Raw genomic sequence first — 13,125 nt, 5'->3', positions numbered from 1 at the left:
AAGGAAAAAGAACAGGGAAAGCATAATGGCAAGGGAATTGGACACCTACTTGGGTCACTGTTGAGTGACAAATGATCCTCCCTGGGCAGAAGTAGCAGGAGGCAGGGCTGCATATCAACAGCTGGACGTGGGGAGTGGAAATGGTGAAATGCTGCGTAATTACAGCCTCTTGCAAAAGCGTCTGCCACCCAGCTTTTCTCAGACGCGTCTGCAGTGCCTGCTTCCGTGCACAGCACCTGGTGGGAGCCGCCGCTCCAGGATATGACTATTTTAAGTTGTTTTTCATTAAATGAAAACATCTCTTCCAGACCCAGAGTACATTTTGCCCACAGATAGTGTGCTGAATCACTTTGAATGTTGCTAGTCTAGAACATTCTAGAAAAGAAAGCACCTGCTCCCCAGGTTACTTGCCTTGGTCCTAAAATGTGCTGTTTTGCCTAGGAAAGCAATGGTTATTTATGTCTTATTTCTTCCCCCAGAACATAATTGCTGAGCATGAAATTCGTAATATTTCCTGTGCTGCCCAAGACCCCGAAGACCTCTCAACGTTTGCTTATATCACAAAAGATTTGAAGTCCAATCACCACTACTGTCACGTGTTTACTGCCTTCGATGTGGTGAGTCTCACCTTCTTTGGACAGATTATTTCCCAAAGTATGCCTGGATTTTATTGAAGGCCCAACTTGTAATTCACCTGTCATCTTGGCTTGTTTGCTGTGGATTAAGGTAGAGCAAGCAAATTGGTTGGTTCATGTGGCCATAACAACATACCACATCCTGAGTAGTTAAAACAACAGAATTCATTTGATCACATTTCTGGAGGCCAGAAGTCCAAGATCAAGGAACTGGCAGGTTGGTTTGTTGTGAGAGTGCTGAAAAGAAGGCTACCTTCCTCTCTGGTCCTCACATGGCCATTCCGTTGTCCATGAATGTTTATGTCCAGAGTTTCTTGTCTTGCAAGGACATCAGTCAGATGTCCCTAGTGAGTTCCTTTTAACTCGGTGATCTCTTTAAAGGCCCTGTCTTCAAATACCAGCACATCCTGAGATATCAGGGGTTAGAATTTCAACCTAATGGTGAGAAGTGGGGCGTGGGTCACAATTTAACCCATAACACCAAGTATAAAGTACTTTGGCATCCTCAACTTTTGGCTTTTTCATAATTTATGCAGGCTCAGCATTTCTTCAGCCCCACCCCCATATTATACTTCTCCATTCAACTCAGCACTGTACTCCTATCTTGGTATCTCAGCTGTCAACTCAGCGCTATACTCCTATCTTTGTATCTCAGCTGTCTGCACTCAACTACCAGCTTCACTTTTCAACTTGAGAAATTTCTTTCTGCCTCTGGTACCCAAGTACAGTGAAGAGCCTCTAGCCTCCTTATTTCCTTAATATACCTGTCAGTTGTTTAGCAGCCATTTCTAAGTCCAGGCATAATAGATGGGTTTGCCGCCACAATATTTACAGTTTTCTGTTTTGCATAGCCATCAAATTAGACACTTAAAAAAATAATAATTGAGAGCTCCAAGCCCTGGCCCATATGCTCATTCACAAGTGAGTCTTAAGACTTCCTTGTGATATTACACCACTGATTCTATACTTGTCATTAAGCCTAAACACTAATTTATATGTTACAAATTTAGCAAATGAAAACAGTTCAAGAAAACAACAAATGTTCCTTTAGGTATCATATGCCCTCAAGATAGCACAAATTGCCTGATGATGTTTCTAATATAGAATACCCGGCATTATACAGGTGGACCAAACAAAACAGATATGACTGTGTGTGAAATAACGTATAATCAGAAGAATCAGAAAATGCCACATTAACTTGGTCATTCTGCTCTGATCCCAGGGTGTGAAGCACAGATTTAGAGAATTAGAGAGAAGTAACAGTCATATATATTTTAGGAGTCGGCCTACAGTTCAGTGTTAGGAATAAAAGGCCATTTGGAGCAATCTCTTCTGGTTCTGACATATACACCATGGACCAAAGCCAGCGCCTTCCAAATTTACACCATCCTGAGGTCTGTCGCTCACATTCACCTTATAACCTTTTTATCCTGCTGCACATTGATCAGCGCTTTAGGTTTCTAGTGATTGGAAACGAGAAAGAATGCTCATGGGCCGTTAGAAATATTCCTTCTATTTTTGGAAGCATGAGGAAAATAATGTAAAAGCAGTAGGTGGTAACAGTAAGGATGGCAAAGCAGAGCCTCCAAGGCTGCTCTGAATACTTCTGGATGTGGTTATTTGTACCAGATTGAAGTGTTGATTAAAGTCATTTCATTTAGGGTTTGTGAGACGCATTAGAATTCTGACACCTGGCACAGAATCTGCCATTCTTGTAAATGTTTCTTAAACAAATTTCATTCTATCCACATGTATTTTGGGTCACGGGGTTGGTGTCATAGAACATACAGTCCACATTCACATTCTAGATTAGCTGCCGCCTCACTCCCAGATGGGAGCAAATTTGAAGACTTTTTCTGAATCAAGTTTTCTTACCTATAAAACAAAGATAAGATTTGTGCCCCCCACAGGTTTTTACCAGGATTGAAATGAAAGAACATGCTTGGAGAACCTAGTAAATAATAAGAGTCCCTTCTCCTTCTCTCTTCTCCTTGCCGACTGACATCAACTGGCAGCCTGTCCCTTTTATTACTAAAGAAAAAGATAGGCTTGCCAGAAGTATATTTATCATGTAGAGTTTCCCCGATGCTATTGTAAAACCTTCAAGTGAAAGTACTAAATAAGAGTAAAGTAGGCTGCTGGGCATGACACTGGTGGCTCACACCTATAATCTTAGCTACTGAGGAGGCTGAGATCTAAGGATCATAGTTTGAAGCCAGCCTGGGCCAGCTGAAAGTGGAGCTCAAGTGGTAGTGTACTAGTCTTCCCCAGGCCCTGAGTTCAAGCCCCAGGATTAGAAAGAAAAAAAATATGAGGCATAGTGACAACATGCCTATAATCGCAGCATTCAAGAGGCTAAAGCAGGAAATTGGCTTACAGGAGCAAGCCTTGCTGCTTGTTAATTAAAAGAGAAACAATAGCAAGAAAGCACTGATTCTTCAGACCCTGCTGCCTCTCAGCAGTGTTTTCACCATCATCACCATTAGTATTCCAGTGCTTTTCAGGATGATCCCCAGCATTTCCTTGCACAACACAGCATTTCTTTGCATACAATTGGTTTTTAAGGTAATACATCATTTGCTTTCATGAACGTATCCAAAGTATTATTCTGTATTCAAGGTAAAAGTGTAGCCATCTGCCCTATTGGTCTAATGAAAGAAGGGAGAAGAGCAAAGAAAGAAAGATGCAGGGGGAATAGTAACTCAAACTGTTTATCTTACAATCAGCATAGGTGTCCCTGATACATGTGGAAACGTGGAGACTTGCTTCAGCTTTTATCTTTTCATCCAGATGTTTGATTTAATGTAGACACTCCAGTTGAGCATTCTCATATCTGCTCTGAAGGATTTTCGTCTTACACAAATCTGCCATTTTAATCCTCTCTAGGTGAACACCGTTTGTCTAACTTCAAAAATAGCAACAAAGGCCACCAGGCTTGACCTGGGCCTTTGAGCAATTCCGAATGCAACAAGCTTTCCTTGTACTTAAAAAAATATTTTTTAAAAACTCTTTGAACAGGGATTTTATATGTATATATAGGGCAGTTCAATATTTCAGTCCAATCTTAAAGCCTTAAACTTCTTTTGATGAATGTCAGTCTCCTGGGACACAAAAAAGGAAATATTTTGGAAGGATGGAGGAAGGGAAGGATGGAAGGAGGAAGGGAGGGACCTTTGAGCTGATAGAGATGAGTATGAATACATTTCTAATTGCAAGCTTATTGCTTCTTCAGTCCTGTAAACCTTTTATCATCTGTGTGATTTTCATTTGTCGGGTTTTGTTTGTATGTTGCCAGTCCTGGGGCTGGAACTCAGGGCCTGGACACTGTCCCTGAGCTTTTTTAACCCAAGGCTAGCATTCTACCACTTGAGCCACACCTCTGCTTTTGGCTTTTTGGTGGTTAATTGGAGTTAAAGATCTCACAGACTTTCCTGCTCAGGCTGGCTTCAAGCCACGATCCTGAGATCTCAGCCTCCTGAGTAGCTAGGATTTCAGGCGTGAGCCTCTGGCGCTCAGTGACCTGTGTTTTTAAGTACTGCCGTCATGTGGTGTGTTTTCATGTGTTCCCACCAAGAGCATTCAGTGTCCAGCAAGCTTTAAGGTTATGGACAGTTAGATTGGAAACTTAGCGTTTTCCTGTGGAAATTCTGTGATCTAGGAAGAACCACAAAGCTAGAATGAGTTTTAACATCGTTTTATGTACAGTGCACACTGACGCCTTGAACATGCACAGATGCAAGGAAGGCATTGGAGAGTGCTGTCTCCACGTTTACCTGGCCCCAGGAGCCTTTTTCAGAGCACTTTTTGCAAGGTTGGCCTTCTGCAGAACACAATTGGCAAAATATTACACCGGATAATTCCTATACCCGTTTCCATTACTTTAGAATCTACAATAAGTTCAACTTATGATAATTTCAGTTTTAGATGACAGGAGGATGAAAATAATTCTAAAGTGAAACAGAATTGGGAATGGCAAAAACAGAATCCAGTCTGTTCCTACAGGTGAATCAAGGCTACCTTGCAATTCTAGAATCTGTGGCCGCACTATGGTCATAGCTAATTTCAATTCACATCACTCACTAGGTAAGCCTGTAGGACAAAAGGTTTCCAAGCTCCAGTGGTGTCTTGGGAGAAGAGGAAGCAGTGGGGATGATGGTAAAGAAAAATATGTTATTACCAGACCAGAAGTTACCAACGGTAAGAGTAGATTCAGCTTCCACTCCCGCACTCCTTCCTTAAATGGAAGTCAGGAGATTCTGTCCAAATAGGACTGGGAGAGTGAGGGGCGCCCAGACTGTCATCATCTTCCTAAGACGCTAAGGGTGAGCCACACATACAACCAAGGCAGCCTGAAAACTTGTCTTCCGTACTGTATTCACTCAGTTGTTCTAGATTACTCAGTAGTAAAGTTTCTCAGTGATAAGTATTTTTAATTGCATTTTATTGTAAAGATGCTGTACAGAGGGGTTACAGTTATGTGAGTAATGAGTACCTTTCTTGCCAATCGTTGTTACTCCCTCCTTTGTTTTTCTCCTACTATTCCTTCCTTCCCCCCCCCAATGTTGTAGAGTTCATTTCCAACCTCGTGTCTTATGAGTATCATTGTTGCAATGGGTCATCCTGTATCCTTGTTTCAGCATTTTGTTATTCCCCTTCCCCTCCCCAAATTAGCTAAATGTATATACAAGATGTAAGGTGCCAAAAATCAAATACTGTCACAACAGGAGATATACCAGAGGGGTAAGAACATACAATAGAAACAAAAAAAATCACATAGTTCATTAAAAACAACAATAACAAAGAAAAACCTCTTTTGTCCATATCTTGGGGTTCATTTCGCTTAGCATCATCTTATCTGGTCATTATTTTTAGCTTTTCTGCTCATCTGCTAAGATTATCCTAGGTTATACTAATTATTGCAAATGAGGGAAACCATGGGACCTATATTTCTTTGTGTCTGGCTTACTTCCCTTAATACGATTTTTACATAGGTTTATGAGAAGGATTTCGGTGGGTTCTCTGTGGGAGCATCAGATGTGCTTTAGAATCTGGAGAGGTCATTGAAATGGTTTGCATTTGAAAGATTTCCTCTTTCTGTTTTCTCTTTTAAGTAGCATTGAAAGCCATGCCTCTGCTGCTACAGTAGCTCCTTGCTAATTCGAACTTCATAAAGAAAGTGCTCGCAGCCTCTGGTATTTTTAACCACGCTCATTTTTCTCTTACTTACAACTCCCCAGTTCTGTCCTCCTCAGTGTGCACTGCACGGCCAGGCGGAGGCTGGCTCAGCCAAAAATGTTACCGCCGTGGTGCTGGGGGGTGGGCGCACGTGTCCCTATGCTTTCTTAACGGAGTGTGGGCCATGAAAGGATCCAAACGGGAAAGACAAAAATGACAGCATGCAGGAAAACATGGTCAGCCCACTGGGCTAGCATGCAGTAGTACTCCACCAGCCACTGATGCTGAGCAAGCCAAAGCATCTTGGAGAAAAGGCAGCAGTAGGGATGGAAGCATTAGGAAATGTGAATGTTTAAAATGACTTCTCTTCCACTCCTTCCTCAGATGAGGGGCACCTACACCAGCCTTACTCTGGGTCTGCTATGAATTGGTTTCTTAGTGTTCTCATCAGGTTAATGAACTGTAAATTCCTAAACCCTTTCTTAAGCTCTCAGTGAAGTATTCAGGTTCCTGGGGGGGGGGGAGGGGGAGGGGGAATGGGAGAGGAGAGGGGGGGGCGGACAAAAAGTATTCATGGCTTACATTGCAGCGGTTGTGAGAAATATAAAGTTTAAAAGAAATGTTGGCTATGAAGGTAGTAGTGGTGTTGGTTTTCTTCTGACAACTAAATATTGTTTGTAGAAGCAGGTTGTCTTTTTCATTCCCTTCCTCGTTTTGTTTTTTTATATATAAATAAAAATGATCTCAATCTGTTTGACAAAAGTAGACAGAAGGCAACAGGTAGGAGGATCACCTTGGATTCAAGCCTAGGGAAATTGTGAGATCCTACCCAAAAAACTAACTGAAGAACAGTGAGTGTGGCTCAAGTGGTACCACACTTGCCTAGCAAGTGGGAGGCCCTGAGTTTAATTCACACTACTCAAAAAATAATAATAATAATAAACGGAAAAAATATGGTTAGTTTCCCACCAATAAGCAGAGGTGCTACTCCACCTTGCATGTAGAGTAGAAGCCATTCCCCAACTTGTCCAGCCAGCTGAAATTTAGCAAGTCAGGAGGGATTACATGGAGCAATGACTCTTAACTGAATTAAGGAAAAAAAAGGAAGACAGCACTTCCAGCCTGTGGTCCTTCTACAGCATGTATACTACTCCTTCAACACTATCTAATAAAAGAATAGAGGGCTGAGAATGTCGCTTCGGAGTAGAGTGGATGAAGCCCTGGGTTTGATTCCTCAGTACCACATAAGCAGAAAAAGCCGGAAGTGATGCTGTGGCTCAAGTGGTAGAGTGCTAGCCTTGAGCAAAAGAAGCTCAGGGACAGTGCCCAGGCCCAGAGTTCAAGCCCCAAGACTGCGGGGGGGGGGGGGGGGAATTAGCATTGCTAGATTTCATTCTTCTCTCCACTAAGAATTAGTGAAGCCATTAAGTCCAAAGTGAATGGGTAGAGATATCTTTTCTCATTTTTTGTTGTTATTGTTGAATATTACCAGTGAGTTAACAATCTGTTTTTTGTAAAGTTTAAAAAAATTAAGTATTCTGATTTCTTTATAGTTAGATTGCTTTACGCACTTATATATGGATAATCACCCATCAGTATCTGAGGAGGACTGGTTCCAGTACCCTGTGCATACCAAAAAACACAGATGCTCTAATCTTTCATATAAAATGATGGAATGTTTGCTTAAAACCTACACACACCTGTATGTTTTACATCACTTCTAGATTACTTAAAATGTCAATGTTATGTAAATACTTCTCATCCTATATTGTTTACTGGATAAAAAGAAAAAAAAGACATCTGTACACGTTCCACACAGATATATTTGTTTGCTACAGATAATGATCCACTAACACAGAGAGATGAGTATATTCATGACACCACCCTCCAAAATATTTTAAAATCAAGTGTCACACTTACGGATGAGGTCTTTAGAATCAGGATGATTTTGAATGCCAGATTGGCTCTTCCCAGCTGCATTGTTTGGGCAAGGATACCTCTCCTCAGTTTCCTCATCCATAAAATAGAGATAACAATAGTAGCCACCTTTGGATACTATAAGGATTGAATATGGTAGCACATACCCATTTTCTAAAACATAGTGCTTTAGCCAATGAAGATGGGGAGGGAACAGGAAGAGGAGATAGAATGATGTTTATTTTCATCATCAGACCCTGGGTGAAGATTTATGCCCTAGGCTTTTATTTACAACGTATTTGCTGCTGGCGGAAAGAGTGAAAATCCATATAAATACAGCATTCCTTTATTTATTGTGTCTACCATGAGTCAGACAAAGGTCTGCGCTCCCCAGAGCTCATAGTACTGTTGTAAAAGCAGGATCGTAAACAAATAATTATAATAAAGTCATAGCCTTGCCATCCTGGAGTTATGGCAGCACACGGCGGGACAAGATCTCCCAGAGGAGGGATGCTCCGGCTGGAAACCGGACGTTCAGTTGGTGTGAGCATGTGGTAAATTTGGAGGCATGACAGTTCATTAATTCACTTCAGAATGCTGAGCTCGGGGCATTAGGTAGACATCCGCAATGAGCAAAGAAAAAGTCACTTCAGTTTACAGTCAGCCTCCATATCCACAGGCTCTGCATCCCTGAATTCAACCGACCATGGATTTAAAAGACTTAGAAAAAAAATGCATTTATATTGAACCCATGCAAACTCTTTTTTTCCTAGTCATTATTCCCTTTAAAAATGTAATATGACAATAGTTACATAAAAGTTCCTAGATATTATAAATAAACTAGAGAAGATGGAAGAGACACAAGAGGATATATATCTAAGTTGTATGCTGTAAATGCAGCACACTTTGGGGTATCCCAAGAGAGGTCTTGGAAATCAATCAAGGAAATAGGCATGTCCATTGGAGAAATATTTTCCACAAGGTTTAAGCTAAGGGCTTAAATTTGCTGAGTGCTCCCTTTCTCCAGGCTTCCTAAATTAGTAGAGTTTATGGCAGCTTACTCACACCAGGAACTTTCACTGAAGAGGAAGGAGAGGTTGAAATACTCCAAATCTCTCCTTTCTGCCTTTTTGTCAGGTCCTTGCCAATCAGCTTGATTACATGTGACCCTCAGGGGGGTGTGAGGGGCCTACTGGCCATCCACTTTGGATAGAGGTTCCATAAAGACAAGTAACCTCCATGGAAAGTCTGGACCATTCTAAGAAAAAGTCATGACTTAGCAAGTAGATCCAACCGAAACTTGGGATGAGGCATGATGCTGAACCTTAGCAGGCAGCAGAATGCTCTACCATCCTCAAAAGTATGATTTATATAAAGTCATCCCAGGGCTAGGACACAGCTCAGTACTAGAGTGCATGTCTAGTATGTGGGAAATCCTGGCTTCAAAATGCCCAGTAGTACAAAGAAAGGTTACACACACACACACACACACACACACACACTCTGATGGCACTGGGGGTTTGAACTCAAAGCCCTTGTGCTCTCCAACCTGAGCTATACCCCACCTACTCTAAAAATCTAAAAATAAAACAAGTAAACCTACCCTGAAAAAAAAAAGTATGGTTTGTGAAGAATATGTAATGGCAGGCAAAAACTGTGATATAACCTTCTGTGAACAAAAACAGCTTATGAAACTGCACATTAAGTATAATTCTAATTTTGTATGTAAATTCACATATATAAATTTGCATATAGTATATAAAAGTATATGTGTGTACACAAATAAAAAATTCAATAAAATGTTTGCAGTAGCTGGGTACTGGTGGCTCATGCCTGTAATTCTAGCTACTCAGGAGACTGAGATCCAAGAATCATGGTTTGAAGCCAACCCAAGCAGGAAAGTCCATGAGTTGCTTACCTACCTACAATTAACCACCAGAAAACCAGAAGTGGAGCTGTGGCTCAAAGTGGTAGAGCACTGGCCTTGAACAAAAAAAGCTCAGGGATAGAGTCCAGGCCCTGAATTCAAGCCCCATAACCAACCAAAAAGAAAAAGGAAAGAAAAAAAGAAAAATGTTAGCAGTAGCTTTATCTCAACAGTGCAATTCTATAGATGAATTTAATTTTTGTCTTTTATTCATTGTATTTTCAGTATTGTTTACATGCACCCTATCATTATTGACAGTAGGAGAAATTTCATAACTTTTATTAGATAGCTGAAATTAGCCCTAAAGAAAGAATCTAGCCAGGTGCCAGTCAATCATTCCTACAATCTTAGCTACTTGGGAGGCTGAGATCAGTTCACAGTTCAAAGACAACTAGGGTAGATAAGTCCTTAAGACTCTTAACCAGCAAAATACCAGACTGGAGGTGTGGCTCAAATGATAAAGAGCCAGATATGAGTGAAAAGGCTGAGCAGGAGCACAAGGTCCTAAGTTTAAGCCCTGGTGCTGGCACAAAAAAAAAGAGAGAGAGAGAGAGAAAAGGAATTTGCATGTTAGCCAGTTGTCAGTCCTCATCTAGACAGGCTTAACAACATTCCCCATATTTATCTTTAAATATTTAGACCCAGAATTGGAAGTATCTCTCTTTTTGTACGTTATCCAGATTACTTTCTGGCTGGTACATGAGAGAATTAGCTCTAAGGAGAACTAAAGAGATGAATTCTATGAAGATAGCCAGAATATTCTCAATTATTTTAGCCTCAGGATGAAGGTTCAGAAAGTTGTAGCTCTTAAAGAAAAAAGAAGTAGGAACAGAGTCTAAAGCAAAGAGAAATAGAACATCTCTTGGGAGATCCCACCCTGGACCCAAACTAAAGATACCTTCCTCTGTCTTCGAGCCTTCCCACGTTGCTGGTATTCGTTCAGCATGTACCCGTGAGGAGAGAAGATAGAAGAAAGGGATTGGCTCTGGCCATCCACATTCACCCTTGTCTCTGAAGTGCAGGTCTCCTATGTTAAGGGCCAGGCAGGTTTTGTCATGTGATATAATGAATGCTCACTGGCCACCTGTCACACATCAAGCCCTAGACTTGCACAGCCCTTGGAGACTTGAGCCCTCGAGGCAGTCAGTCACCTGGGGGGGGGGAGGTAGGGGGGGAGTTATATGATAGAGTAGGTGGAAACATGCCAAAAATGTGTGGGCTACCAAGAAGAGGCATCTGTTTAGCCTGGGGTGACATGAAGAGGAATTCAGAGACACCTGGAGGTTCAACCGCCTAAGGTGATTCTTAAAGGATAAGCAGTAGCTTCGCCCAGCAAAGGTGGGATCTTAGAAAAGGGTGTATTTATTACCAGTAACAAAAGTCAGTTCATAATAGATAGAATGCCCAGCCATTTGGAATAGTTTGAGGGTAGTATTGTGATGTTTTCTAAGATGACATCCAGTCCCTTGGTCATGGCCTCTTGAAGCACTGGCTAGTAAATTGTTGAGTCCTATGGTCTGGGCTGTGTAGCATAGCACCAACTCTGCATGCCCCTCTTAAACAGCTCATGTCTTTTTTTTGGGGGGGGGCAGTCGTGGCGCTTGAACTCAGGGCCTAGGCACTGTCCCTGAGCTTTTTTGCTCAAGGCTAGTACTCTACCTTGAGCTGTAGTGTCACTTCTGGCTTTTTCTATTTGTGTAGTACTGAGTAGTCGAACCCAGGGCTTCACGCATGATAGGCAAGCACTCTACCACTAAGCCACCTTCCCAGCCCCCAGCTCATGTCTTCAATGTCCCAACTATATCTGCAGTTGACCAGGCAAAAGCCTGGCAATAGCTTCTGTCATTAGAAGATTCTAGAGCTCCCAATATAGAAGGAGACCAAAAAGTCACCTGGACCACACTGACTGTACTGCCTCTCCTCACTGGCAGTGATGGGGGCCGTAGAGAGGCGGCCTCTGATGGATTTAGCCCAGGCAGCTGATTCGGCACTCTGCCCATAGTCTCTGTCACCGATGTGCACCTCCATCCTGGGCTTCCAGGTACAGATGTGGCCTTTGCCTTGCATATGTCAGGTCTGTAGCTCTTCCTGAGCTCAGGAAGTGCTCTGGAGGCATAGAACAGCCAGGTCCTGGTTGCCACTTTGGATGCTTTGGAGCCAACACCTTCTGTGTCCATTCTAGTCAAGGAACTGCAGCCATTGTTTTCCCACTGCTAATGGAAAGTACTGTCAGTCAGAGCTGAATGGACCACTGGCAAAGAGCAGCTTCACAGTCTGGACCCAGAGAGCCCCCTCTGCCTGCGGTGTTCCTCCCCACTCAGCTTGCTTCCTCTGTGTACACTCACCAGAGGATGAGCAGTCTGTGCTGTGTCTGTGTCTCATGTACTGGCTCAGCCATTTTGTCAGTCCTGGGGTAAACAAAAGTAAGCTCTTGATAAATGTCTAAGTGAATGCATAATTGTAAGTCTATACAGGATTTCAGGCAGCCTTTAGAGATAGGTATGATAAGTCTAAAAATGTAGATCCACACAAATCTGAATTACAGTAAAAGGAAGATCCGTACCAATGGCAGGACCGCCCAGGTCTGAAATTAGCCCTGGTTTGAATCTTGGCTTTGACACCAAGTCATTGTGTGAACTTGGCCAACTTAGTCAATGGCACTGATGCTGAGTCTCTTACATGTGGAAAGTGGCACTGTGGCTTGAAAGGGGGATGCTAATTCCTCCCCTGTATGGTGTTGTGAAGGCTCTACAGTCCACAGAAAACCAAGACCTGAGCCGGGTGTGCACACCAAGCAGAATCAGGCGTGAGCGGCTGAGATGCCCTTTCATCTTCCGTGCAGAAGTCTCAACTCTGTGGTTCAGATCCACAGCTAGGAGGGTAGGTTGGCTCATGCCCACATACCAGCATCTTTCAGTTGGGCTTGATGGAAGCTAGGCTATAAAACATTAACTCTTTTTAATGGGCTTGGAGAAGAGGCTTGGGGGTTGCAGTTGAAGGAAGAACTAGGCATTTTTAAATTCAAAGCAGATGTAAGAATTGTCATCCAATATGAAAAACGAAAGAATCTAAACAAGATTCATGGCCAAATGGATGGCCAGCCTGTTGGCACATGGAGGTGGGCCACGCTAACACCTGCACACAGATCCTAGATCTTGGTGGAATACCGTTCCCAGCCAAAGAAAGAGACACATGGGTTCCCACATGTGACCCATAAAGAATGAATAAGACCATTTGAATTCAAAAGCTTTCACTTATTTACACTTGCTATCAAAACATAAATAAAATAGAAAATTGTGTAATTAGGATTGCAGGAAATTCACATTTTTATTTGAGCAAAGATGAGCACAAAAAACATTTAAAGAAAAGTCATCCAGGGGCTGGGAAGGTGGCTCAGTGGTAGAGCGCTTGCCTTGCATGCCTGAGGCCCTGGGTTCGATTCCCCAGCACCACATAAGCAAAAAGAAAAAA

General features: G+C 42.3%; 1 protein-coding gene across 1 annotated transcript in view; it reads left to right on the top strand.

The window, feature by feature from the left end:
• The window catches only part of Anks1b (ankyrin repeat and sterile alpha motif domain containing 1B), a 973,033-nt gene that overhangs the window by 953,276 nt on the left and 6,632 nt on the right, over window positions 1-13,125 (top strand). The window contains exon 24 of the mRNA XM_013019014.1: window positions 480-617. Within this exon, the coding sequence (XP_012874468.1) occupies window positions 480-617 (138 nt within the window). The remainder of the gene's footprint in view (window positions 1-479; window positions 618-13,125) is intronic.

Source organism: Dipodomys ordii, unplaced genomic scaffold (assembly GCF_000151885.1).
Source record: "Dipodomys ordii isolate 6190 unplaced genomic scaffold, Dord_2.0 Scaffold3, whole genome shotgun sequence".
NCBI classification, from domain to species: Eukaryota; Metazoa; Chordata; class Mammalia; order Rodentia; family Heteromyidae; genus Dipodomys; species Dipodomys ordii.
The sequence above is the reverse complement of the archived record's forward strand: the minus strand, read 5'-3'. Positions and strand labels throughout refer to the sequence as shown.